The 26990-nt window shown below is 45.0% G+C and overlaps 2 protein-coding genes across 3 annotated transcripts in view; one reads left to right on the top strand and one right to left on the bottom strand.

The window, feature by feature from the left end:
- Window positions 1-21647, bottom strand: part of ttc3 (tetratricopeptide repeat domain 3) — a 30309-nt gene extending 8662 nt beyond the window's left edge. The window contains exons 1-33 of one of the 2 annotated variants that reach the window (XM_084444155.1): window positions 21529-21647; window positions 20955-21043; window positions 20708-20750; window positions 20420-20579; window positions 19657-19738; window positions 19000-19053; window positions 18181-18313; window positions 17387-17472; window positions 15090-15184; window positions 14795-14857; window positions 14627-14681; window positions 14114-14276; window positions 12843-12882; window positions 12643-12736; window positions 12471-12507; window positions 9597-9654; window positions 9072-9165; window positions 8485-8634; window positions 7572-7652; window positions 7345-7454; window positions 6953-7079; window positions 6679-6801; window positions 5925-6026; window positions 5357-5449; window positions 5208-5272; window positions 4360-4502; window positions 3806-4114; window positions 3011-3286; window positions 2876-2922; window positions 2697-2753; window positions 2009-2082; window positions 1761-1916; window positions 587-1268 (exon numbers count right to left, since the gene is read on the bottom strand). In XM_084444155.1, coding sequence (XP_084300281.1) covers window positions 587-1268; window positions 1761-1916; window positions 2009-2082; window positions 2697-2753; window positions 2876-2922; window positions 3011-3286; window positions 3806-4114; window positions 4360-4502; window positions 5208-5272; window positions 5357-5449; window positions 5925-6026; window positions 6679-6801; window positions 6953-7079; window positions 7345-7454; window positions 7572-7652; window positions 8485-8634; window positions 9072-9165; window positions 9597-9654; window positions 12471-12507; window positions 12643-12736; window positions 12843-12882; window positions 14114-14276; window positions 14627-14681; window positions 14795-14857; window positions 15090-15184; window positions 17387-17472; window positions 18181-18313; window positions 19000-19053; window positions 19657-19738; window positions 20420-20579; window positions 20708-20750; window positions 20955-21029 — 3927 coding nt within the window. In that variant the 5' untranslated portion in view covers window positions 21030-21043; window positions 21529-21647. The remainder of the gene's footprint in view (window positions 1-586; window positions 1269-1760; window positions 1917-2008; window positions 2083-2696; window positions 2754-2875; window positions 2923-3010; window positions 3287-3805; window positions 4115-4359; window positions 4503-5207; window positions 5273-5356; window positions 5450-5924; window positions 6027-6678; window positions 6802-6952; window positions 7080-7344; window positions 7455-7571; window positions 7653-8484; window positions 8635-9071; window positions 9166-9596; window positions 9655-12470; window positions 12508-12642; window positions 12737-12842; window positions 12883-14113; window positions 14277-14626; window positions 14682-14794; window positions 14858-15089; window positions 15185-17386; window positions 17473-18180; window positions 18314-18999; window positions 19054-19656; window positions 19739-20419; window positions 20580-20707; window positions 20751-20954; window positions 21044-21528) is intronic. The other variant, XM_084444156.1, reaches the window with a different exon arrangement.
- A 3452-nt stretch (window positions 21648-25099) lies between these two features.
- Window positions 25100-26990, top strand: pigp (phosphatidylinositol glycan anchor biosynthesis, class P). Its single transcript, XM_084438134.1, has 5 exons — window positions 25100-25237; window positions 25345-25429; window positions 25706-25778; window positions 25932-26050; window positions 26520-26990. Exons 2-5 carry the CDS (start codon window positions 25348-25350, stop codon window positions 26630-26632), a joined length of 387 nt encoding a protein of 128 aa, XP_084294260.1. The 5' UTR covers window positions 25100-25237; window positions 25345-25347; the 3' UTR covers window positions 26633-26990.

The raw sequence follows: 26990 nt of genomic DNA on the forward strand, positions 1-26990 counted from the left end.
GCCCTCCAAGTTGGTGTTACTAGGGGTGTCACTCCTATTCCCATTTGATACCATATTTTACACAAACCTTTCTCCGTCTAATACACGTACGGTGGTATGACGGTACTGGATCATAATCACAAAATGACGTTGTATAAAAGTGAAGATCGTCATGGTGATCGCAGCGGCTCTACGACCGGCACAAAACTACAGAGAACGGCAGGAGTCCGAACACCAAGGAGTGACGTGAATTCACCCTGCATGCATTCCACTAGACAGCTGAATGGGAGCGTCTGTCTGATCTAGAGACTAGAATGTGACTTGGTTTCCTCCTGCCTTGCGTACTGTACACTCCTGCCTTAAGTACATTACTAGTAATCAGACATTGTTCTCCACATCAAAACACAACTAAAGTTAGCATAAACATCTTCAAAGCTCTGGTATTATGACATCCCATAGGTGATACACCTGTTGTGATTTGTAGTAACTGTGGAAATGCAGCCAAGACACCTTGTCCCCTCAGGTTGAGTTCACATCCTGTCGTTTTCATTGGCTGGTCTTGAAATGACCAGAGAAACTAGATTAAAGGCGCCCGTCTGTTCCCCACCTGGACTGCCGACGTCTTTACCGATGTCTTCCCGGACGCCGTCGGCCTCCTCGTTCCCGTGGAGACGATGGTTTCCCACACTCCGTTCTCGTCCGCCTCGCTCACATACAGGTCGAGGTCCTCGCAGTCAAAGTATTGGTCGGTATCCGGCGTCGCGCAGGCAGCGGACCCTTCCGCCGGTGCGGCGTCCCCCGCCGAAGACCGAGGGGGCGGAAAGCCCGGCGGCCTGAGGCCGGGGGGGAACCCGGACAAATAGGTCGGAAAAACCACCGGCTCGCGCCTCACTGGGGCCGCCATCGTCTCTTTGCTGCAACCTACAGTCAAATCGTCGAGTCCCAAATCTTGACTGCTGCTGCTGCTACCGCTACTACGGTGGAGGAAATAGTTAGCCGCGGGGTTGAGGCCGAGTCTGCCCTTATCCGCGTCGTCTCCTACGTCGTCCAGACCGTTGAGTCCGTGGCGCCCGCCGCTGCCGCCGCCCTGCAGGGTCGCGGCGTGCCTCATGAGTCCGATGACGTCGCCGGTCATGACGAAGCGCAGCGACTCGAGGAGGAAGGGCTGGAGGCCGCCGGCCTCCTGGATCTTCTGCTGGGCCTCGGGGGGGAAGTTGACCAGCTGGCCCACCAGCAGGGGGTCTTGGGGGCTCAGCGGGCCGTGCTTCTCCAGGATCTGGGCGAAGTAGCTGAGAGAGGCAGGGACAGAGAGGGCAGAGAGAGAGAGAGAGGGCAGAGACAGGAGAGAGGGGAGAGAGAGAGAGAGAGAGGGCAGAGACAGGAGGGGAGAGAGAGAGAGAGAGAGAGAGAGAGAGAGAGAAAGGGAGAGGAAGAGAGAGAGGGCAGAGACACAGGAGGGAGAGAGAGGGGGCAGAGACAGGAGACAGACAGACAGAGAGAGAGAGAGAGAGAGAGAGAGAGAGAGAGAGGAGAGAGGGAGAGAGAGGGGGGGGAGAGGTATGGAGACAGAGAGAGGGGCAGAGGTAAAGAGAGAGAGGTAAAGAGAGAGAGGCAGAGGTAAAGAGAGAGGAACAGAGTGAGAGATGTAAAGACAGGTGTTGCATTCAGAGCAGAATTTGTTTTTTGTTTTTTCAATACTCGGGTCCAACTGGCAGTATTTATTTAAATACTGTACATGTCCGTGTGTGCACACGTTTCAAGGAAGGGGCAATGGAACATACTCATATAAACTCTCTTTAGTCGGGTCTGGGTTGTTGTCCAATACTCTCTTATAGAGGATGCTGTGATTGTTGCCATTATACTGGCCCTCAAACTCAGCCACTCGATCTCGAAGGCGATTCGGTACAATGAACGGGTCACTGGGGTCAAGGAACATTCTGTCGTGAGAAAAGCACAAGGGAGAAGGATCACAGCACGGCCTGGAAGAGGGTAGAACCGGGGTGAGCGTTCCACAGACCGCAGCACTCACAAAGAATCATCGTCGTCTAAGAAATCCTCCTCGTCCTCGTCTCTTGTACTTCTGAGACCCATGTAAATAACATTCTGGTGGAGAGGAAAGGCCATTAGTGTGATGTTACACACACACACACACACACACACACACACACACACACACACACACACACACACACACACACACACACACACACACACACACACACACACACACACACACACACACACACACACACACACACACACACCACACCACACACAGGATGTCACAGTGTGAATTTTTTTCCCACCGACTAATAGACCCATGACGTCACCGGTAAACGCGTCTAGCCGGTAAAACCCCTCTAGCCTACAATAAGAGCGCTTTCTGTCATCTTTAACGTTAGACCTTTGCCTTGTTGAACAGCACTGTTGTGTAGCCTATTTGAATTCGGTGTTCTATGCCTTCATGGCTTGCATGCAAATGAGCGATCAGACTAAGATATGCGAAACTTAAGTAAATAGGTCAAACGGCATTGGGGGCGGGAAAGAACAGTGGGCGGTGTGAATTCCTCGGTGAATACACGGCGTATGACTCAACACCGAGTAACACCAGTAACACCCACGACCGCGACAAGCCTAACATTCATACCAGGCCATTAGTGTGATGTTCAACAAACACATTCACACACCGACACATTCACCCATAAAATCCTGCTCACCTTAGGCTCTTTCTGTTTCTTTTTGCGATTTCTGTTCCTAGTCTTAATAGGAGAATTCTGGAAGGAGAATGAAAGTATAATGAGGTCAGCTCAGCTGGAGTTCATTAGGGCCTTGCTTGGATCCTATAACAGTACAAAATAACAATTTTCTGTATAAAAAAAAAAAGTTGAATACTCACATTTGGATTTTCATTCTCAGACTTTCGAATGACTACACAAAGGCCATCTGGAAAGAGAACAGGGAATCTTTACCCAAAACTGAAAACCAGAACTGAAAAAAAAAAAAAAAAAACCTTTCCGTGCGAAACACTTACCCATCATTTCAAAATACTCGTCCAGCAAGTTGTGGCAGGAGGCGAACTGATCCCTGTACTCCTCTAGAGTCCAGATAAAGAGCCTCATCTCCTGAGGCGGAGCCTGCTTCAGGTACTCCGTTACGGTCAGGCCCACGCGGCCGAAAAACTCGGGCATGGTGCCAAACTTCTCTATGAGCATGTCCTGCAGGGGCGGGAACAGCAGCAGCGGGGCCAGGTCCAGCTGCTCCAGGTGCTCGGCGTAGCGCTCGATGAACATGCTGGCCGCGCTCAGGCCTGGGGAGGACGGGGGGGGGGGGGGGCGTAGGTTACACATACAGAGGTCACGCACAGGGGGTGAGGCTGCGTCCTGAATCACCCTTGAACGCGTTGAAACTAAAAACGGAAAGTGCAGAGTTTTGTCGACGGCATGCGCGAGGACTCACGGGCCACAGGACAGGATGACGCACCGTTTCAGGTTCAAGACATTCCCTACATCTGAGGTGAGCGGCTTGTGGATAGAATAACACTACCAGGGGTAACTAAAAAAATTTAATTAGGGGCACCCTGGAAGCTCAATGGGTTGGGGCGCGTACCATATAAAGGCCAGTCCTTAGTGCAGCGGCGTGGGTTCGAATCCGGCCCACGCCCTTTGCTCCATGTCTTCCCCTCTCTCTCTCTCCCAACATTCCTGTCTGTCCTTACACTGTTATATCCCAATAAAGCAGAAATGCCCTAAAAATTCTCTTAAAAAATGTATTAATTAAATAATTTTTTTTTTTTTTTTTTTTTTTAAACAGGCAGGTTGCGGCTGACCTGCTTTGTCCAGCTGGACGGCCCAGTCGTGCAGCTTGGGGCTGGTGTCCATGCCGCTGAGGGACTGGATGAAGACGCGCGCCCACACGCGGTTCTTCCTCTCCAGGAGCAGCTCCACCACCTCCCCCAGGTTCTTGGGCCGACCCGCCGGCGCCTGGTTGCCCTTCACCCGGTCCAGCTCCATCCAGGGCTTCAGGACCCGCACGAGGGCCGCCACGCTGGCGCCCGTCTCCTCCCGGAAGAGGTCGCGGCTCTCGCTGATCTGGAGGAGGACGCGGTCCCCTAGCAGCAGCCATGTCGGGGACGGGACTGCGGAGAGGAGCAGGAGGAGACGGGGGGGTGAGCTCACCTCTTCCTCGGTTAATAGGGTGATGAAGAGTTACATTATGAACTGGTGGTTAAGAGTGGTCATTGAGAGTGTGGAATACCGGACATACCGGAATACACCGGGGACCGCTGCAGGGGTTAGTGACGCCTTACATAAACACACGTTGTCATTCTTGTCCGGGGTGTGTCCCTCCCAGTGAATGAGACTGAGGGGCGTGTGTTCATACCTTTCTCCTGAGACTCCACTACGGCGTTGTCACTCCTCTCCGAAGGTATTTGGTCAGTCTGGTCTTCCGGATTATTTGAGGCCGTCCTTCTATGCTGCCGCCGCCTCAGTTTACGCTCTTCTTTGGATTTAAGCTTCTTGAGACTGCGAGGAGTAACAGAGATGAAGAGTTACAGGGTTGAAGTGTAACAGGGATGAAGAGTAACAGGGATGAAGAGTAACAGTGTTGAGTAACAGGGATGAAGAGTAACAGGGGTGAAGAGTAACAGGGGTGAAGAGTAACAGGGGTGAAGAGTAACAGGGGTGAAGAGTAACAGGGGTGAAGAGTAACAGGGGTGAAGAGTAACAGGGGTGAAGAGTAACAGGGGTGAAGAGTAACAGGGGTGAAGAGTAACAGGGGTGAAGAGTAACAGGGGTGAAGAGTAACAGGGGTGAAGAGTAACAGGGGTGAAGAGTAACAGGGATGAAGAGTAACAGGTTTGAGTAAACAGAAGCTACGGTAGATTACCATGCAAATCAGTGCTGCTTTTAAAAGGTTCACAGAATGGCTACCTGCTGTGTGAACACGTGGTTTGCAGTAATGCCAGGACATGATAATGGTTCCAGGCGTACACATCAACACATACACTCTCGCAGACACTCTCGCAGACACACACACACACACACACACACACACACACACACGCACACACGCAGACACACGCAGACACACACACACACACACACACACACACACACACACACACACACACACACACACACACACACACACACACACACACACACACACACACACACACACACACACACACACACACACACACACACACACACACACACACAACTCACCTTGTACATTTCTGATTTACTTTCAACTTCACTGGACCTTTGGGTTTTGTGAAAGGTGCCTCAAACTGAAAAGGAGAGGGACAGAGTAATAAAGTGAATTCATGAACTCACTGTATTACGCATCAGAAATGACCAAAGAGATGCCTTACCTTCCACTTGATAAGACCTGTGGAACCATAGATTTGAATTCTACAGATTCTACCCCCACAGTCGGGCGTAAAGCACATTTCCTGCAGGAAGTCCTGTGGGTGACAAAACCGCAACAACAGAAATGGAGCAGCTGCACTGGAAACCTGTTTATGCACTGTAATAGAATGTATAATCATAATGGTATGTATGGGATCTTTAGGCCTGTTTTAAGATAATGTGGAACGGTACTGAGATGGACAACACAGATGCCAAGGTCAAGAGGGGAGCCTCCTCTTCACTGGCCGGGAGCCACACTCTGCCTGTTCTTCGGACTGTCACAGTGACATAAATTCACTTTTGTATCGTATTCTCTCCACTGAGTATAAAGAGGAGCGTGTGACCTTGGTGTGTGTGCATTCTCTACTGAGCGACTTGTTTCCCTGTATGTGAATTCACCCTCTGAGCTCAGACGAATTAAATCTTCCAACTTCGATCCGAGGACGGTGTGGTTTATTCGTGGTATCCTACAAACTTAAGTTTTCCTAAACGGCACGTCACCACTTGACTTTCACACAATGAGCAGCCTACCTTTTCACTCCTGTCAGAGAAGGATGCAGCTTTCAGTGTCTTCCAGCAGCTGATATGGTACTCCACAACGCAGTTGTGACAGCAAACCAAATGAATGAAACCCTAGGAATGAAGACGGGCGTTTTGAGTGCTTGTTGATCGTCTTAGCTTAAGCTGCGGTAAGATTTTCAGAAGATTTTTAAACATTTAAATACGTTTATTGCAATGATAAATCAAGAGGGATCAGTGAATGATCCTCTGTGAAAATCAGGTCTTTTTAGACTGCTGTTTGGCTCTGCCACAGCAGCAATTGTAAACATTTCTTGAGGAGCTAAACCAGAGCATAAATAAAAAAAGGTTTGGAGCCGAGGATCTCTCCTCCCATAGAGGCGTGGCCACACATGCTGAGTTTTAGCAAATCAGCAAAACATGGGGGCGTATCCAAATCCAACCAACGCCATCTCGACATTTGATTTTTCATTTTAATCTTGGGATGAATTGTAATGATAGAGCCAGATAATGATATGAAATGTTAGAAGGAGGAGATGGCGTGGCTGGGTGAGTGAGGAAGTCTCAATGAACGTGAGAACGGACCAAAATCACAGCCCTGCGATCGTGAAGCGGGAATTTTGAATCGCTCATATGCTCTGGTGTGAACCAGGCTGAATTAACCCCAGCAGCGCTGGCTCAGAGAAAGCTTGTAGCACAAAACTTAACATACTGTAGCTCTATCACATACAACTTGGGTTGGATTCCACTCATCAATGCCTTGTACCTTAAAATCTGGATCCGTGAAGTAGATTTCAATTTTTGAATGGCCAACGCAATTTGGATGGCGACAAATCGCATCTGGTCTCGGGGGAAATTTGCACATCTCTATGGATTTCTGCAACAAGCCCTGATGGAGGAAACAACAGAAAACAAAATCAGATAAGCACAAAACCACAATCATCCTTCAGTCTCTTGAGCTTCACAGTGAAAAGTGTCGTGTCATCTTTCAGTCCCAGGACTGGGATGGCATCTCAACATCTGAACAGTCGACCACATACCTTAAAATACTCTGGCTGTGTTTCTTTAACAATATCCTGTGTCATAGGCCAGGTCAGTTTGCCAGGCGTTATCTGATTTTTAACCATCTGCAGAGAATCAGAGAACTGCGCCAGAGCGGTTGGAAATCTACACGGGGAAAACAGGAGAGTATTCATAAAGGAGAGTATTCATAAAGGAGAGTATTCATAAAGGAGAATATTCATAAACGAGAGTATTCATAAAGGAGAGTATTCATAAACGAGAGTATTCATAAAGGAGAGTATTCATAAACGAGAGTATTCATAAACGAGAGTATTCATAAATTACAGAATAACAAACACCTAGTGAAGAGGTAAGCTACATGTAGCACAACAAAACAAAGCTACTGATAATGCCAAAGGCGTTATCTAACCTATTCCACTTGAGATACACTTTGCCGATCCCAAAGTACACCAGGCACTGAAACTTCCTCTCCTCGTAGCTTTGGATCTTGTCAAATTCCCTCTCCGCCTCGGCAAGTTCCTGTGTGTGGAACAAAAATGAGCACATATGAAAATGAGTTTGAATGACTTGTAAATTAGACATTACAACTCTCCTATGCACCTGTAGTGGCTTTCCTCTGAGAAACAAAACACTGACCTCTGGTTGGCCGATCTCTACCAGGGCCGAGGCACGGCCGTATATCAACAGGATTTGGTCAAGCGTGGAGACGCCAAGTTCCTGACGAGGAAATGGGGAAAGGGGTTCACAAGATCCGTTCACGACCGTTTCAAACATTAGCAACAAAATTTATAGACAAATAACGTGTCTTTCTGTAGCAGCGATATCAATGTTCGTTCAAACCATCTTGAACCGCTGACAGCTGTAGGGTGTTAACGAGCTCAGAGGCACTGGAGCACATCGTACTGGAGAAAAGCCTTGAGCTGTGGAGAGGGCGGGGGTGGGGGGTGAATGGCCTACCATGTAGGCAACTTCTCTGTAACTATTTGTGCACTCTCCTGTTAGTCACGTCTCTCTTTTGAAGTATCTAGCCCATGTTTACTGCTCTGTATATGTTCTTAGCCAATAGACGAACATTTTCGAGGAGCTCGCTCGATCGTCTGGTTGAGAGAGGTCAGGGAAGAATTTTTACAGCTCACTTTTCTGGCCCCCGGGTGAAACTGTTTTTTTGCTTCTCTCTGGAATATGTAGGGGTGGGACCTATGCCCACCCTCCCATTGCTCTCTGTAAAGCGCATTGTGTTGTCCAAGTATGAAATGCGCTATATAAATAAAGTGGTCACACTTTACAATAAGGGTCACAAAAAACATTAGTTAACTGTTAACTAATGCTTATTTAGGGTTAGGTTAGGTTACTAATGTTAATTAATACCTTAGTTAAGGTTAGGGTTAGGTGAGTTAACCTTAGTTAACATAAATAACATTAGTAAATGGTTAATAGACATTAGTTAACTGTTACTTAATGCTTAATAATGCATTAACTAATGCTTATTAATGTACCCTTATTGTAGTGTTACCAATAAAGTTTGATTTGAATGTGGGTGTGGCCGTACCTTGGGCGTGTTGCTCGCCAGTATGGCGAGGGCCTGGGAGAAGGCCTGCTCGGCGTTGCGGCTGCGCTGGTCGCTCAGGGCGGCGTGGGCGTCCTGCACGGCCGACCTCATCAACTGGCGCTCGCTCTCCTTAGAGGTGCAGGGCGCCGTCTGTGGGGGGGGGGAGCTTATAGGTCAACAGACAGATCCACTTTCTTGTGCTGTCAGTATTCATGAGGGGCTGAAATTCAAGCAGTTCTCTGCTTCTGAGAACACCACTTGTAGCCAGGCTTACAGACATTCCCATGTTCTAGACGAGAAAGGAATTTTGTGTGTGTGTGTGTGTGTGTGTGTGTGTCAAACAGGTGGACATGAGGCCAGCCAGGACCAAGAGATAAGATGCAAGGCCAAGCGGAGATAGTGGACTGGTGAGAGAATGACCTAGGCCTTGAATTTCAAACTAGTCACAATAAATAAAAGTGTTGTCTTATAAGCTGCTCACCTCCCCCCCGTAAAACTAAACAATGAGAACAAATACGTTTTTGCTTCAGACTCTGTGCGCTACATGTCTGTGCTACGTCTCGTTGGGCAGGAAAACAAGTCTGTACCTTCTCCTTCGGAGGCTTGCTGCTTCCGTTCTTTCCTTTCTGCTTCTCTGTGGGTCCAGACTCTGGATCGGTGGTCTTTTTGCACGCCATCTCGCTGAGGGGGGAAAAAAATGTTGTGGTCATTGTGTGATGCTGTGTTTCACTTCTTTTCAAAATCAAATCACAGATTTCTAGACCTGACAAAACTCCTCGCTTGTATCGTCACCTGCTGTTGCTGTATTTCACAGACTGAGCACTTAAGTTGAATTTCCACCTTGGAGATTTGAGATGCAGGCTGATAGCTATTGAGATTCTGCTTCGTCAAGACCAGACACATTACATTAAGTTAAAATGTAATACACTTAAACCAAATCTATTGCCCTATTCCTATATCTTATGCAATCATACTTGAGTTTTATTTCACAACTGCAAAGGGGAACTGTGAGCTCTCCAATGCAGTTGTGGGGGTAAAATATATATATTGGTGGATTTAACACCATGCATACTTTGACTTGAATGTTAAAATCTGTAAGAATCAGAACTCACCTTTTTGTTTTAGGTCCACTGGTTTTATCCGCTGAATGAGAGTCCCCTTCATTTTTCACTGAGAAAGAGATCAATTTTTGAAGACTCAGCTGCAAAAACATCATGAACACTAGCAGTGCAGAGATTATACTGATGCTGTTTGCCATCCCAGGGGGAGACTGCGAGTGCACGTTCTTCAGGCAGAGCTTGAGCCAAGGAACCACATCCCAATTATGAAGGGCAGCGACCTTGAGTGGCACAACTGGTTCTGAGCAAAGCAACACCTCGGAGGCGGTCTGTAGGAGGTTGTTGTAGGAGGACACACCATGCGCCATGTTCTTCCTCTCAGACCACGCCCCCGCTCCACCAATATCAACCAAACCATCATTACGGCCGTATCTACTTTGAAACCGTCTTAGAAATTGTAATTTCCCTACCTCTCTCAAACCTTTCACATAGCTGTGCTAACCTTATTTAAATCAGGATGACCTCTCCAGGAGGTCGAGACAACTAGACGTTGTCTGCCCTAGAATAACCATCCTTTGTTCCATTGTCCCTGCAGGATTTGCCGCCCTTTCCCAGGATTCGAAATCTAAAGTGAAGCCCTATTGAACCGCGCCATCTTGGCAAATCTGTAGTTCTTCCGGTGCCTTTTGTAGTTGAGCAGTTGTGCTTTTCTGGCCTACGCGCGTCCACGAACAGGTTCACGTTTATGTGAAATGTAGACCCACGTTCCCGGCTCTCCCCGCTTTGAGTTAGCAATGAAAACCGGCTTTTATATTAACCTTGTCAAATATATCCATTGGAGACATACTTTTTTTATCCAGGCATCTTAGTTTTAACAGGTTAATTATAACTGAACATGTTTTGTTTGCTAGTAGATGGTATTCATTCCGTTCGCGGTAACGTTATTGCAGCCAGGCTAAATTCCTCCAGGGAGCGTGACAGGCGAGTTGAAGAGCTTCACTCCCCGCCAGCAGGAGCCTAGCTGCTACCGCATCTCTGATAGCCCGCGGCTGCTATTTCACATTCGCCCTTGATCAATCCCAATACCGATCCATGGTAATAATGAATCAATCGTTCAGATCGGCAGCGCTGCATGCATTTTACAACATCATTGTTATGCTTTATCATCAGTTGATAAAGCATAAAGCAGTGTTAGCTTTATTAACATGATGGCAAGCCAGCAACGCAGACAAGTTCAAGTTCCACAAATAAAGGTAGCCTAGTAATTCTAACAACAACGCGGGGTCCCGGCTAAAAGTCTTTTAATACAATTGACTGTTTAATCAAATGTGTTAATGAAAATGACCACAACAAAATAGAGTAACGCATACCGCTCAAAAAGGGCTTAATACATACAACAAACTGATTAGACTAATCAATTGTTAATGAAAATGACCACAACACAACCTCCTGTGCATAGTTGAAATGGTAGTGGGATACGGTGATAAACTGGAGTGATCATTTGACAGCAATTAGCCTTTTCCAGAAATGGACAGAAACAGGATATTTTTAGAATAACAGGAATTGATTCACATACAATGGAAAGGAGTTGATCACGTTGAAACGATACACTGCCATTCAACAATCCACAATAATTAGCCTACATGGTTAAGTTTGGCGTTTTCAGTCAACGTTGGCGTTGACCGCTTCTAGCTTCTATATCGAATGGCCGACTGGTGTAAGATGGATAGCCTAATGTTAGAGAGATAAATGTAGGCTATGGTTATGTTAATAAAGCTAACAATGATGTTGTAAAATGCATGCAGCACTGCCGATCTGAACGATTGATTCAATATTACCATGGATCGGTATTGGGATTGATCAAGGGCGAGTGTGAAATAGCAGCCGCGGGCTATCAGAGATGCGGTAGCAGCTAGGCTCCTGCTGGCGGGGAGTGAAGCTCTTCAACTCGCCTGTCACGCTCCCTGGAGGAATTTAGCCTGGCTGCAATAACGTTATCGCGAACGGAATGAATACCATCTACTAGCAAACAAAACATGTTCAGTTATATTTAACCTGTTAAAACTAAGATGCCTGGATAAAGAAAAATAATGTCTCCAATGGATATATTTGACCAAAACAGGTTAATATACAAGCCGGTTTTCATTGCTAAAGCAAAGCGGGGAGAGCCGGGAACGTGGGTCTACATTTCACATAAACGTGAACCTGTTCGTGGACGCGCGTAGGCCAGAAAAGCACAACTGCTCAACTACAAAAGGCACCGGAAGAACTACAGATTTGCCAAGATGGCGCGGTTCAATAGGGCTTCACGTTTGATAGCGGTCAGTGAATGGAGTGGCTGTATCCAGTTCTATTAATATATCCATGGTTTTCTCAATAAATCAGACTTAACCTCTTTGAGCGAATCTTGGCAAATCTTTTTACTTTAGATCAGATTTAATTCCACTACAAAACAACACCTTCATCACATTGATAAGATGGATTTTCTGCTGTGACTGACCAGAGATGAGCGGAGTCTGTAGGATGTGACATCATCAGGGATGCGCATGTGTCATTAGTGCCGTCATCACCAGGCCTGACCCTGACCATCAGCTCCTGCTAATCATCGGTTCTCTGTCCAGACCTGTCTGTTATGGTCAAAACTAGCCACTGTTATCCAATACCTATTCTCCTGACCTGTGTCTGTTATGGTCAAAACTAACCAGTTATCCAATACCTATTCTCCTATGTATAGGACTGACTCTATAAGGACAGTATTTGGGATACTATTATATTTAGGATGCATCTGACTCATTGAACGCTGGATGCCAACAGTGCTCTGTGGGACCAAACCAGCATGCTGTTTGCTGTTTACTAATAAACGCTGAATCAAATCTACAACTAAGCTTCAGGTAACAGAGGACGGACAGCACACCATCACAGACTCACCTGCAGGTTTCACACTCTCCGTATTCAGTCCTGAGCCCTGGATTGAGACACACAAGGAGAATTACACATGCATGCGATGTCATTTAACACAAAAAAGATCAATGTGTCACTGATATGACGTTAAGTCCCAAAACATTTCCAATGAGGAGGAAATGTCGGGGTGTTCTCGGACCTTGTTTTGAGACGTGGTGGGCGGTGGCGGTTCGTTCTTGCTGGCCGGTTTCCCAGCCTGCGCCCGTCCGTCTGCTGAGTCTGCACTTCTTGGTCTAGAGGATGAAGAACACCGAGGTTACAATGTCTAGACGGCAGGTTCAGACCTACATTACACATGCACGCCTACAGGGGTTACGGTACGATGCTAAATGGACATACCTTTTACTGGAAGGTTTCTTAGCTGGGGCTTTTTTCTCAGCTGAAAATGAAAGGAAACACGAGCCTGGTTTTAAAATAGCACCAACCTGACGGTCGTTTGTGGTCATATTTATTTGATGTTCCATTTTCAGGATGGCTTTTCATTATGAGGCCTTCACTCCTCACCCCTGTATGCTAGTATGCCCTCAGTCATTCACACCCAGGTGGTGCTGTAAGATCCTTTCTTAAACCTATTGTTCCTCTTTAGAACCCCCCCCCCGGAACGTACCCCACCTTGTCTGTGTTTAGGGTTGAGTCTTTTTTATCCCGGATAAAAGGGATTGTTTTATCACCTGCAATGCAGCCCCAATTTACACAAATCTACCCCACCATACGAAGTCTGGATACCAGAAATAGGCAGGCTACATTACACTAGCAAAATAACGAGAGTAGGCTAACACAATTCTAAACAAACAGAGCCAACAGAAGAAACTGAGAACGGCATATTTTTAATCACAGGCTTATCTAGTAGCTTCCAATCAAGTGCATTTCAGGAACATAGGTAAAACAACAAAACATCTACCAGCTGATATTTACAAAGCTTTGAAAAGGAAGTAGGCTTCAGTAGCAAGGAACAGCAAGTCCCTTCCTTGCCAAAGGCATCCACAGATGAAAACATGTATTCTTGGCTAATCCTGGTATATTTCTTTAACGTACACTGTCCCTGCTAAATAAAGTAAAAAAATAATAAATAAAAAAAAGTCATCAGATTCAGCAGAAGGCTTATCATTTGATGAAAACAAATGCATTGTTTCTTCCCCTCTATTATACAAAATGGACTTCCTTGTTGACAATGAGGCTCTTACAGCCTCCTTGTAAGGAGGCATATTTTGGGGGCAGATTAGGTTGGACACTCCCACACTTCCTACTCGCTGTAGCTCACGAGTTATGAGCCAACAAACGGCAGAGTTGCTCAATACCAACTCTTATCAACATGCTCCAAGGAGAGCTTGCTATCACCGTTTCCCTGGACAGAAAGTAGGTCTGTATTAAAGGGAATATTAGGATTAGTGTAAGCTATTAAAGCGTTTACACTTAAAGATGCAATTCATGTTGTGAGGTATCAGTTAACATTCAAACGGGGATGCGCAAAATGAATAAGGAATGTAGAAAATATTTAATGATTTAACTACTTCAAATGCAATCAAAATGAACACAGCACACTAGCCTTTGGTGTAAGAAATATCAGAAATATCTGGTGGGATTTGTCCGATGCAATCAAGAGTGTGTACCTCTGCTTTCCTCCATCTCGATGGTGAACTTTGTGTACTGCTGCTGGAGGTCTCTCATGCCCTCTGTGTCGTCCTTACACAGACCCTGGGCCAATATGTTACTGTCTAGTGCCCGTCTGTGTTCGCCCAAGTAGAACAGCGCCTCACAGTACCGGTAGTGACCCTTTTACACAGACACAGACACACACAGACACAGACAGACACACACACACACACACACAGACAGACAGAGACACCAGAGACCACCATCATTCACGGCCAAGATGCAGACTTATGTATGGCTTTTGCACTTGGACCCCTACAAGACTGAACTCTATAAAGTGTTTTTGGTCTCAGGGGACACAGATATTGAGGTTCTTTGGTCAAACAATGTCGGCTTATTCATGTTTTATAGTTTTACAAAAAATTGACATAAAAGATATCTTTGAAAGAAAATAAATTGTGTTTTTGGCCTTCTATGAATATTCACTGAAATCAAAGTAAAGTCAATGCATCATACAGAATGGTTTTTACCTTCGCCCACACTGGTTTTATTAAAGTAGCTCTTTTCCCGTCACCAACAGCTTTCCTGCAACATTATAAAGCTTTAATAGTTAGCGCACACACGGTTATATTATCTAGAGTTTTTAAGTATGATTTTGACTTTTAGAACATTTGGATAATTGTGTGTTTGAGACGTACAGATACTTTTCGCAGCGTATATAGCAGAGGGCTCTGTTTCCATAAATAATGTGATTTTCAGGGCTGTAAAACAAGAGAGTAAAAGATATGTCAATCTTTAACAGTTCTTAACACTACTCCTCTCAACAGACCACCACGTGGTTGTCAGTTATTAGTCATCTACGCGTTTAAGGAACTTGTCCATAGTGCCATAAATAAACAGGCTAGGTAGGAAAGTCAACTTCAGAAGCCATTTCAAACAGTCTGACAGCTCTTCTCACAATACATCATAACTGTGCCTTAAATATACACTTACTGATGTTTTATGGCTTTGGAGTAACTCTTCACAGCACAGTCATATTTCTTCTTCTGAAATTGATCGTTTCCTCTACACTTCATCTCCTCACTTCTCTGTAAAACAATATGAGATGTTTTGACTCAATTTAACACACACATACAAAACTGTCAAAGAGAAGGTGAGTGCTAATTAACTTTACTGAAGTCAAGGTCAGGTTGTGGGAGGTCACTATAGACTAGGGGACTAAGCTAATTTTACTGCGGTAACAGTAACATACTTTCTAGGGTGGTATGGACTACAGGGATCGCTAACACAATGGCCTAACATGTAGGCAACATCTCCATCATGTATCTACTCTACTGATAGTCATGTCTCTCACATGTCTCTCACATGAAGTATTTAGCCCATGTTTATTGCTCTGTAAACGTTCTTAGCCAATAGACAAACATCATTTTGCATGAGCTTGCTTGATCGTCTCATTGAGAGAGGTCAGGGATGAATTTTTACAGCTCACTTTTACAGGCCTACCCTGGGTGAACTGGTTTTTTTGCTTCCCTCTGGAAAATATAGGGGTAGGACCTATGTCCATCCCCCCATTGCTCTCTGTAAAGCACATTGTGTTGCCTCTGTATGAAATGCGCTATACAAATAAAGTTTGATTTGATTTAGGGTAATATTTTGGTACAGATTACATTCCTCACAAGATTGGGTTAAGTGTTTTCCCAATGGAACAGCGACTACCTGCCATTTTGTATAACTAGTACAACTGGTAAAACTTAGACGGTGGACAATAAAAGAAAACGTTTTGCCAAGTGGGCGTTCCTGTATGCCGTGAAGTAGGGTCGGGTATCGATTCGAATTTCAAGAATCGATTCGATCGATCAATCGATTCACAAGGTTCAGAATCGATTATCACGATTCAATTCGATTCAATATTGAAGAATATAGGTAAAAGTCTACAGAGTCTTAAAGTCAATGTAAAGCTGTTTGTGTGCTTCTGTTCTCATGTGGACGGTCTAAATGTGCAGTGGTAGGGATGACAGGAGACAGTTGTGCTGTGCTGGGGCCGGGGGTTAAGAGGCCACGCTGGGACGTCACAGGGGGGGCTCCCATCCTCCCCAGGGTGTCCCATGCTTTTCATAGAATGTCCTAAAAGTACCACTGGCCAAACAATCAGTGGGATTGAGACTTCAGATGGTGGATGACAGGCTACGCATCTTGTGACAGTAGGGCCCCCTCCTGGGAGCCAATCTGACTAGACTAGACCTTAAGGGAGGCGTGGGGGTGGAGCGAGAGAATAGTATTAGACGTCTTGACCAAACCTTGAGACTCTGATTGTGAATGCGGTAGACTCGCTGTGCCTGTGGCTGCCCAGCCCTGATTAGACCACGCGGGGGAGTAGGGAAGAAGAGTCAGGCCTGATCTTTTACCCACAGCTCCAGCCAGAGACAGGGAGAGACAGGGACTGTTCCATGTGAGTTTAAGTTCTGTCCAATAAATCATTGTTTGACGCTTCCAATCCCGTGTTGGGTGATTTCATCAATGACTATCACAACAAGAAGGCTATTAACATCGTGGCCCATATTAGATTTGCTGCAACTCTTATCAAGGCTTACAAAAAATTACACAACGCAGAGCAACAGAAGAAGAAAAACGCCAAAAGCCAACAATTTCGATTCGGTTAGTGTTACTAAAAGCAGTTGTTTTTTTTTAGCTGTAAACTTAATTACATGACTGCCAAGTTATGCAACACATCTAGGGCTGGGTATCGATACTGATTTCCAAAAATGAATGAATGAATCATTGAATGAATTAATGAACTATTCATTCCTTCATTTATTCATTCATTCATTAAATAAAAGATCGATTTTGGGATTCATGAATCGTTTTTTTAAACCCAGCCCTAGCCGTGACGTCACATGAAAGCTATGAATACACGCTCCAGCCATATACTAGGTTTTGACCTAGTCTTGTTGTGATAATACTAACAACGGTGGCAGACAAGATGCTCCAGGGTGGCCGGGAAGTGAATTTTATCAAGCAAACAGAAAATGGTATTTAAAAAGGATAAGAACCCCTTCTTATCCATCTTGTGATGGATAAGAGCAATCTATGGGTGAAGGGTTAAACACGACTCTTCAAGCTGTTCAGCTATAATGGCTACAGTGACAAAGGAATCATTAATAGTATAACACTTGTCACGCTTGTAAAACGTTAACCCTTACCCCCTCTGCAGAGGTCTATTAAAGTTAGTGTATCTGAGAAATTAGCCTACTTGTTTATTCCGTTTTTTTCCAACGACAACAGTTTCTTACCTCAATCTCCCATTGGGATGGACCATTGCAAAGCTCCCTCATCATTTTCTTCCTATCCACCCCCATGGCCTGTGTGTAGTGAGCATCTGGTAAGGGCAGAGTGTATAACATTATTATTATTATTGTCATTATACACAATGTTATTTCACACAAGCACTACTCCTAACAGGGAGTAATGCTATGCAAGTGCAGCTATGTTTCCCACCCTCTACATGACACTGGTCAGGCAGGGTGGCGCCTTCAGTGACAGACTGACCCTGGCTGCCAGGCTGCTCTACGGAGCCCCTCCGCTGGTCCTACTGTACCAGCCGCTATCAAGACAACCCTCCCCTGATTGGCTGGACACATACCAGTCGGCTCGGAGGGCGCCAAGTCTCCTTGGACAGGACATGAACATCTACAAACATGGCATACCTAAACCTACTTGATCCCGACACTTGGATCTCGCACACCATAACAGAGTTTCAAACGTGGAGCAAAACATATCCCACGCCTTTCAGCGACGTACTTGACTGATACCCTAAAATGCACATGACAGCAGAGAGAGGGCTACCTGTGGATCACTCACGTTTAAGGACCTCGCAAAGCCTCGATCACTCACACACACACACACACACACACACACACACACACACACACACACACACACACACACACACACACACACACACACACACACACACACACACACACACACACACACACACACACACACACACACACACACACACACACACACACACACGTAGTCGAGTTAAGGACACGTTAAAATGACTGGTCGGGCCCCCACTTACACTCAGAGAAGACCTTCTGCAGGGCGGTGTACCAGATCCCCCGGCTCCCCAGCTCCTGTACGTGCTGACGGATGTGAGGCTCGCCCGTGCGCTCCAGCCACAGCAGCGCCTCGTCAAGGACGTCCGCCGCGTGCTGGCGGGGTCGAGTCGAGGGGAGAGATGAATCATTGGTCAGAAGAGTGAACACGGCCATAGGAATTAAATGTGAATGTGCTCTTGCTGAAATTAAATATGCATTTAAAGGAATAGTTCAGACATAGGGCCTCGTTTGCTTATTTTAGGGCACTTTTACTTTATTTGGGTAGGACAGTGCAAGGAAAGACAGGAAAGATGGGGGGGGGGGGGGGGGAGAGAGAAAGAAAGAAAGGAGAGAGAGAGAGACATGCAGCAAAGGGCCAGACTGTAACCTGCACTGCTGCGGTGAGGACCAGCCTTTCATGTGGTACACTCCCCAGCCCAATGAGTCACCTTACAACTTACCCATTATGGCTACAACTCGGTACAACTTATCCATTATGCAATTTCCCACTGCTGAAACGCCCAATTTCCTCCCGCAGGGATTATTAACGTTCATATCTATCAACCGACTGTATTTATCTATCCATCCATCTTTGAGCAAGTAGTAAATGAGGCCCCATGTCCAAAATTCAAAACAATCCATTTAAATCAGCTCATCGGTGACTCACAACCCCTTGACAAAAGAACCACCAAAACATGGTGCACCAGTTTCCTTTGCTTTCATGCCAGGTCAGCCACACCCTCCATTTGATTATGTACTGAGAGCTAGAGGGACAAGACCAGTCTGGCCGTACTACTTACCAAGTTAAATTTATTGCTTATCCAGATCATATGCCTGGTTTGGTCATCTCGCATCTGGGGAAGCAAACAAGTCATGAGCATTCAAGATAACATTTGTGTTCTTGCTGTGAAGTACATATTCCATCTGTGGACAACACTCCCATATAAAACGTGGTTTAAAGAATTACTTAGCCATGTATTAACAATACTTTGAGATGTGTCCGATCTAGGGCTGGGTATCGATTCGAATTTCAAGAATCGATTCCGATTCACAAGGTTCAGAATCGATTATCACGATTCAATTCAATATCGATTCGGTTAGTGTTACTAAAACCTGTTTTTTTTTTTTTTTTTGCTGTAACCTTAATTACATGACTGCCAAGTTATGCAACACATCAATACTACGGCTGGGTATCAATACTGATTTCCAAAAATGAATGAATGAATGAATCATTGAATGAATGAACTATTCATTCCTTCATTTATTCATTAAATAAAAGATCAATTTTGGGATTAATGAATCGATTCTGAATCATTTGATTCAGAATCGATTAATCGATTTTTATAACCCAGCCCTAGTCCGGTCCCAAGTTATTTACCAACAAATACAGTTGAAGGATGTGTGTAATGTCCAAATAAGATGACGACAGCCAACTGAGATGATGACGGACAACTTACACATCCCTTTTCCATTGCTCTGAGGATAGCTTCCAATATTTCTATCTTCTGCAGTCTCTTCAGACTCAAGTCACTGCTGACACTGAAAAAGAAAAACAACCAACTTTAGCTTCCTTTCAGCTACAGAAAAGAAAAATGAGGTCATTGTGAGTTGACAGCGCAGCTAACATTCGTCTCGCTGGCAGTTAGCTAGTAGCCTCAGATTTCAAACGTGAGTCAATCTAGCTAAAATGACATGTTCAAAGGTGGCCAGTAAAAGAAGTCGACGGTGAAAAATGGCAATTCTAAGACGAATGGTTTGAATGCGTTCATCCTCCCTCCAACGAGCACCAAACCGATGTGCCCAATATGGCAAGAAACGGTAATGTAGCTAGCTTGTTTTTAAATTTAGAAATTCCACTACGAAACAGATCAGTTGTTGAAGTGACCTTTCTATTCCCCAGAATTCATCATATCAAGCCACTTCCACTTCTCACATTAAGCAACAGTGTTTGACACAATGTACAATAGGAGAGGAGAGAAAAGGAGACAGGAGGTGAGGAGAGTTGACAGGAGAGGAGGGGAGACGGGAGGTGAGGAGAGACGGGAGGTGAGGAGAGACAGGAGGTGAGGAGAGGAGACGGGAGAGGAGGGGAGACAAGAGGAGAGATCAGACAGGAGGTGTTTCTTAATAAACAGACCCCTGTCTTATTGAAACATTTTAACTGTGGACCTTTAAGATTTGTATTGTATTACACCTGTATTTAGAGTTTCTAGTTCTTACTTGGAGTCTATGAAGCCTACTTGTACAGCCCAACGAGTGGTTTTGTGGCATTCCTGGCGCAGGAGAACAATATGATACCAAAAGGAGCACACATTCATAAACTGGGCCGCCTGCTTCTTCATACTGACAGGGACTTTGTTCCACCGTTCATAAATGACTTCTGTGAGAGAGAAAAACACAAGCAAGATAAGGGATCTGGTTTCTTGGGTCTCTTTTGGGATTCATAAAAAATAAAAAAGCATTTTTTATGCCTCAAAACACACTGAAATGTGTCTCAATATTCTATACCTGGAGGCTGAAGAGCCACAAATGGCCGGTCCTTCTCATAGATCTGATGATGAAAACATTGTGTTAAATGAATATCAGTCAGCCAAGAAACATATGGAGACAGCAGTAGTGAGTGACACTAAACTTATCCAAAAAAGGTTCATTGTTTTATTTCTTGATAACACTGACAGGCTAACATTTGCCTTAATTGGTGATAGTTGAATTTCACGAGGTAACGTTGTTGTAAGGTCTAACGTCCCAAACTCACAAGTTTGGCCCCGCGTCTCAAGTCATTGCACTCCACCAGCTCCGGACCCAAGTCATCAGAATCCGAATCTGACATGTTGTGAGAAAAGACTGAAACAAAATAGAAGACAAATATGACTTCAAATTCAAGGCATCGTGATAACTAGGTAAAGTTACAAGTAAATTGACGGACGTTGATGGTGCTCATATTGTGTGCTATTATAACAAGAGACTCGTTTGACCTCACCCAACTAAAACTAACGTTAGGTAACTTAGTTAGCTACGTTATCTAGTAAATATACTAGTTAGCTTGTGCTAGCACATACTAAAGACTCGTTGCCAGAATGTGCGCTTTTACCAAGTTAATGTAGCAACTGTTGGTTTGCAAGGTAACTCGCTAGCTAACGTTGCATAACACATCAAATGTTTGCTTGTCGAGACCTGCGTAGCTAGTCGAGCTAACAAAGAGGGGGAAGCGAACTAGCGACGTGGCCGTAACTCGCATCTAGATTCAGACAACGCTCAAACCGCGAGACTTAAGTAAAACATCACTGATCACACATACAGAACAAAGCTTTAACAATAAATCCACTCACTTGCTTGGCTTCCTGCTAGTGCTAACGTTAAGTGTCTAAACAAGGGTTAACTGGGTTCGTATGGCTTGTACCATGTTCAGTTTATCACAGGCCACAGAGAGGCGTTGCTTCACTTGACTTCGAGGTACCTATGAGCCCAGCCCAGCCCAGCCAGCCCACACTATCTCCCGTCCGCCCACGTCTGAACCGTGAACCAGCAGCAAAATCTAACTCATCGATTAGTTGAACAGGACCGCCCCACGGTTTGTCAGGTCACCTGTCCTCGCCTGGTCCTCGCATATAATTCCAAACGTACTGGAAGGTTTCGTTTCGTCACTATATCCGGTTTTGGCGCCGAACGGACCAGACAATGCAATATGTTTTTCCAAAATAAGAGCATGGGATGAAATGTGTGTGTTTTCTTCCAGTGACCCCCTCCCATACATTTCCAACGGTCCCTTACATGCTTTCACAGTCACAGTCACAAAAAGTACATTTGTTTTGTGTGGCCTTTATTTTGAAATTCCTGGCAAGAACGCTAACGGATGAGTTTCATTATTGCTAATAGGTTAGCACAAGTTGACATCACAAGCAAGAAGAAGGGAAAGATGGTGACCTTTTCATTCATGATAATCCCAATGAGACATCCCCAAATAAGACAGAGAAGAGTGCAGGTAGAGCAGGTGAGGCGATTGATGAGAACACATTCTTACAGAACAGTGGCACAATAACAATAGCCACCAGCCACCATTGATGTACTGTACACCCAGGATATATTGTTCTTATTAAGTCCCATCTAATGGTGACATATCACAACTCCAGCGACCCGTGATCTGAGACAGATGGGTATGACTAGAATGTTTACCAACAGAGCAAGAACTGGTATTCCAACAGACTGAGTGTAGCCTACCCAAGAGAAAGATGTTTCAGTCAAAAGTATTAGTGTCATTTCCTTAAAAAAAAAAAAAGTTTATCCAACAGTAGGTCATCTTTAAAGAAATGCTGCCATCTTTTGACTTTTTAAAGTAAATCCAAATGAACCTGCATTCCGTAAACCTTGAATGTTGTTTTGTTGCTCAGTTAAATATCCACACAAACAACTGAAATAACTCATGCGCAAGCAATCTTACAAGACCCTGGACAAGCACAGCACACTATGGCGTTTTTTATGTGGCACACCTGATTGGCTTTGGAAAGGCACACCTTCACAAAGAGTAATTCAATGATCCCACCCTTATAATGGACGCATCCCCACTGACTTTTGGGTTAGGGTTTTGCTTGTAGAAGGACCTCCCCTAGTGCCTCTCTCTCTCCCTCCTAACTTCTAACCAGGTCCAGTAGATGCCCCACTGTCACCCGCAGACCACCCTGAGTCCGATAGATACCCCCGTGTCAGCTGTGGATGTTGTAGTACTTAGTTAACACACACACGTACACACAGACACACACCAGTCCACATCCGGCTTAGGCCTGGACCTGGGCCCAGTTCCCTTTCCCCTCATCCTAACCCGGGTCCGTATCCTTTTCCCACCCCCACCCTACCTCCGACCCCTGCCTCTAATTGGACCCAGGCACACTTACAATCACTCACACACACACACAGACATACACCAGTCCTGGGCTCGGATCCCCTCACCCTAACCCGGGTCCGTATCCTTTTTCTACCCCACCCTACCCCTGACCCCTGCCTCTACCTGGACCCAGGCACACTCACACTCACGCTCACACACACACAGACATACACCAGTCCTGGGCTCAGATCCCCTCACCCTAACCCGGGTCTGTATCCTTTTCCTACCCCCATCCTACCCTGCCTCTATCTGGGCCCAGGCACGCACACACACACAGACACACATCAGTGTTTGCCACACCTCTCCCATGATGCTCTTAGCCTTTCTTGCTCTGAAAATGTAGTTTGACGTAATGTATTGCTCTATATATGGCTCTGTGTGCTACTAACCCTTCCATTCTGGGGCTCCAGAGGGAATTCTGGGAGGTTGGTGGTTGACTGGGGGCTTTTACTCAGACCTTTTATAAAGAAAAGGTACAGGGTGGTCAGCAGTTTACCGATTCCAAAGTCACGCAATCATATGACGGATTTCAAATGACTGCTAAAACCCCCCTTGCAAGGATGAACTGTCCCTCGTGAACATCTAAGCCATGAATCTGTCAGCTTTACCACTGAATAACTACACCATAAATTAATGGTAGTGGCTAGTTCCACAGAGAACGGTCAAACCCTGACCCTAAACCTAACCTTAACCCAACCCTATATCTAAGCCTAACCTTAACCTAGCCATAAACAACCTCTGCATTTATGGGAACTAGCCTTTACCATAAATAAATTACCGTGATGATGGAGATGAGCTTCCTGGTGTGTCAAAAACCTGACCTTTCAGCGGCTTCCAGGCAGTGGGTTCTCTGATCCTCCCCCTGACTTCTTCGGCAGGCATCACATCCATGTCCAGAATGACCACCACCAGTCTGGACCAGCCCCCACCACAACAGCACACAACAGGGCATCATAGGCATTTAGATATTAGATGGCACAACATGCATATTTTATGTAACTCAAATATACTCTTTGTTCAGGGGCAGCATACCATCCATCAAGGTCAAGGTCAACTTTATTTATATAGCACATTTAACAACCAAAGTTACACCAAGGTGCTTTACAATATAAAACAGACAAATACAAAATACAATATAAAGTGCAAGTTAACATTCAATACAATAAACGAACACAACACAACACGACCCATCAGCATATCCATCCAGAAAGCCGTTTAGTTGGTCAGAGTCTTCTTCAGTAAACAGACACAGTTGGGAGCCAGGCGAGCCAGCCTTGAGTATGAACGCTGCAGGGAGGTGAAGGGATGACAAGGAAGATGCAAAAGATTTTAGAAACAGAGCAATCCTAAACATGGGGCCGAGACATTAGTTTCTTAGTATGTTTAAAAAGTGCATTGCCTATTCATGACCTTGCATGATATCACCATTTTATTATTTAATATTATCACAATGATTTCTTAATTCTTAAATCCAGACAAATTGAAAAGGAAGAATGCTTTTTCTTTTCATTTTCGATTTGATGATTTCCAACTCTGTATTTATTTTACTGAATCTTGCCTACCTACTGGTCCGCCCAAGGCCAATTGGAAAATAACACAAACCCTTGCCTACTCCAAAGTCCAATACAGTTCAGTAAGACCCGCACTCTGGATAAACGTTCCCACAGTAAGGTTTCTAGCTAGACTGGTGCTTCCCAGTTGTGTTTCAGCGTGGCGCCAAACATGCGCCAAACTCAATGTCGTGGAGCTATTGCTCAACATCCACAGCTTGTCAAAGCGCCGGTTGCCAGATTTGAGGTATACGGACGGGGGATATGGGAGGTTTGACGACACTAGATGAAGGAAATGTTTGGCATGTGTGAAATGTTTGGTTTCTAATTGCAGTGTTTCCCAAAATATTTTACATTAGCATATCGTACCGCCGCTACTTTCTCTCTGACTGAGCACTGATACAAACACAAAGACACGTTTCTGAAACCTGGCAATCGTGTTGAAAACGTCATGGGTCATTCCACCGGAAGCTAGCTTGCTGTGTTAGTATGTCACCCAAACTAAATGTGTAAACTACTAAACAAAACTTGCATCGTCGTTGCTTTAAAACCTCCCGATTGCCCGATTGTCTAGAGACGAAACATAGCTACGCTTCGACTACCATTCTGGTAAATATGTTCCGGTGACACGTTTTGATTGCTTGTCAATCAATTCACTCGAGCGGAGGAAATCGAGATGTTGTATCTGATTCCCCATGTCTGTGGTTTGGTTTCAGATAATGGTTGCAAATTCTCCCTCGCCCCTGCCAGAGAGAGCCATTTACGGGTTTGTTCTTTTCCTCAGCTCGCAGTTCGGCTTCTGTAAGTTACGTTACGTTCTATTTCACCCAGTCATTCTCTGTCACATCACTTGGCTATTTGAATTGGCGTAGAAGTCATTCGTTGGTGATGTTTGCTGATCCATCCCATCCTATTATGCTACTATATCGTAATTTTGCACTGCGTTCTATTGCACTGTTTTTTGGTATTTTGTATTTGCACTGTCCTGTCCCGTCCTGCACCCTGTCCTTTGTCTAAGGCTATTTGTGAAACATATACATGGCAATAAACAATCTTGAGTCTAACCTATCTTCGCAGTTTTGTATTTGGTGTGGGCGTACATTCCAGATGAATGGCTTCATTCCATAGGACTGACTTACTGGCCTCAAAAGTAAGTGTGTGATGAGTTAACTTATTTACAATATTGTCTGTTTGTGCAGTTATGGTTTATTAGAGAAAAGTGACCATTTCTGACTCAGCACTGTGTTGAATATGTCCTGTTGCTATTGCTCTATTCATATTTTTTGATGTCTCTTTGTCATAGATACTGGGCCCTCGCGGTGCCAATCTATCTGCTGGTTGTGTTGACTATAACTGTCATCATGTTATTTGGTGTGAACATGATCAACACGGCTCCACTCAGTTCGGTGGACAACATCACAGGTGAGCATTTGACTGCCACTTATCTTGGGGTTAGGCTGAGTATCTGAACACCACACACTGGTCCTCACCCAGCTTGATAGGATTCCAGCAGAGTAGTTCCTCAGGCTACAGTCGGCATCTGTTACATCTTTTGCTGGATTAACTGCATTAACTATCGTTCTACACAGCAGAGACAGTGACCGACTTCAATTAAGTCCCCTACAAAAAGCGCATTGTTGCCTCTGTGTATGAAATGCGATATATAAATAAAGTTTGATTTGATACAAGTCCCTCCCCCAACTCCCCCTCGTTTAATGTACTCTTTTAATGTGTAATGTGCTTCAAACAAACGCAGTATACATTTTCTAATTCGTAGTGTTATTTTTCCATGGACACAGAGGAGACCCACACCACATACTTTTTTTTACTACTCCACTGCTGATTGAAACATCATCATCATCATGTTGTTGTTGTTGTTGTTATTTTTTAGATGTCTTTGCCAAAGCTCAGCGCCTGGATGAATGTCAGAAGGAGGTGATTCCCAGATTAAAGGATGTCTCCATTAGCGAAGTCAACAGAATGTTCTATTTATCACAGAGATGACGAGGTGACGTGATGGTTGTATTAGAGTATTTATTTAGCACTTCCACTCATAATCCGTGTTCTATGATTCCAAATCACTTGCGTTTGCATTTACAATTCAATACCTTGATATGTCATTCACACTCACTATGGCACCACCATCCTCTGGGTTGAGCCGGTGACCTTATTTGAGCAAGCAGGAGGATGTGTTGTCACAGTAGCTGGCATCTCTCCGCACCGCGGGAGTTTGCGAAGGTTTTAGATGCACCTATTCCATCACCTGTGTGTGACAGGACAAAGATTTGACTTGCAGATGAACTCTGGACGAGCAGTCGACCACGCTAGCTCGCACACCGTCTACTCCTGAGCCCCATGGATT

This window comes from Borostomias antarcticus (genome assembly GCF_949987555.1).
Source record: "Borostomias antarcticus genome assembly, chromosome: 1".
Lineage (NCBI taxonomy): Eukaryota > Metazoa > Chordata > Actinopteri > Stomiiformes > Stomiidae > Borostomias > Borostomias antarcticus.

Excerpts from the sequence above, each read along its gene's own strand:
- pigp (XM_084438134.1), top strand. The coding sequence starts at position 25,348 with ATGGTTGCAAATTCTCCCTCGCCCCTGCCAGAGAGAGCCATTTACGGG. Across the intron at positions 25,430-25,705 it reads CAGCTCGCAGTTCGGCTTCT|TTTTGTATTTGGTGTGGGCG; the intron begins GTAAGTTACGTT and ends CTATCTTCGCAG. Across the intron at positions 26,051-26,519 it reads TTCGGTGGACAACATCACAG|ATGTCTTTGCCAAAGCTCAG; the intron begins GTGAGCATTTGA and ends GTTATTTTTTAG.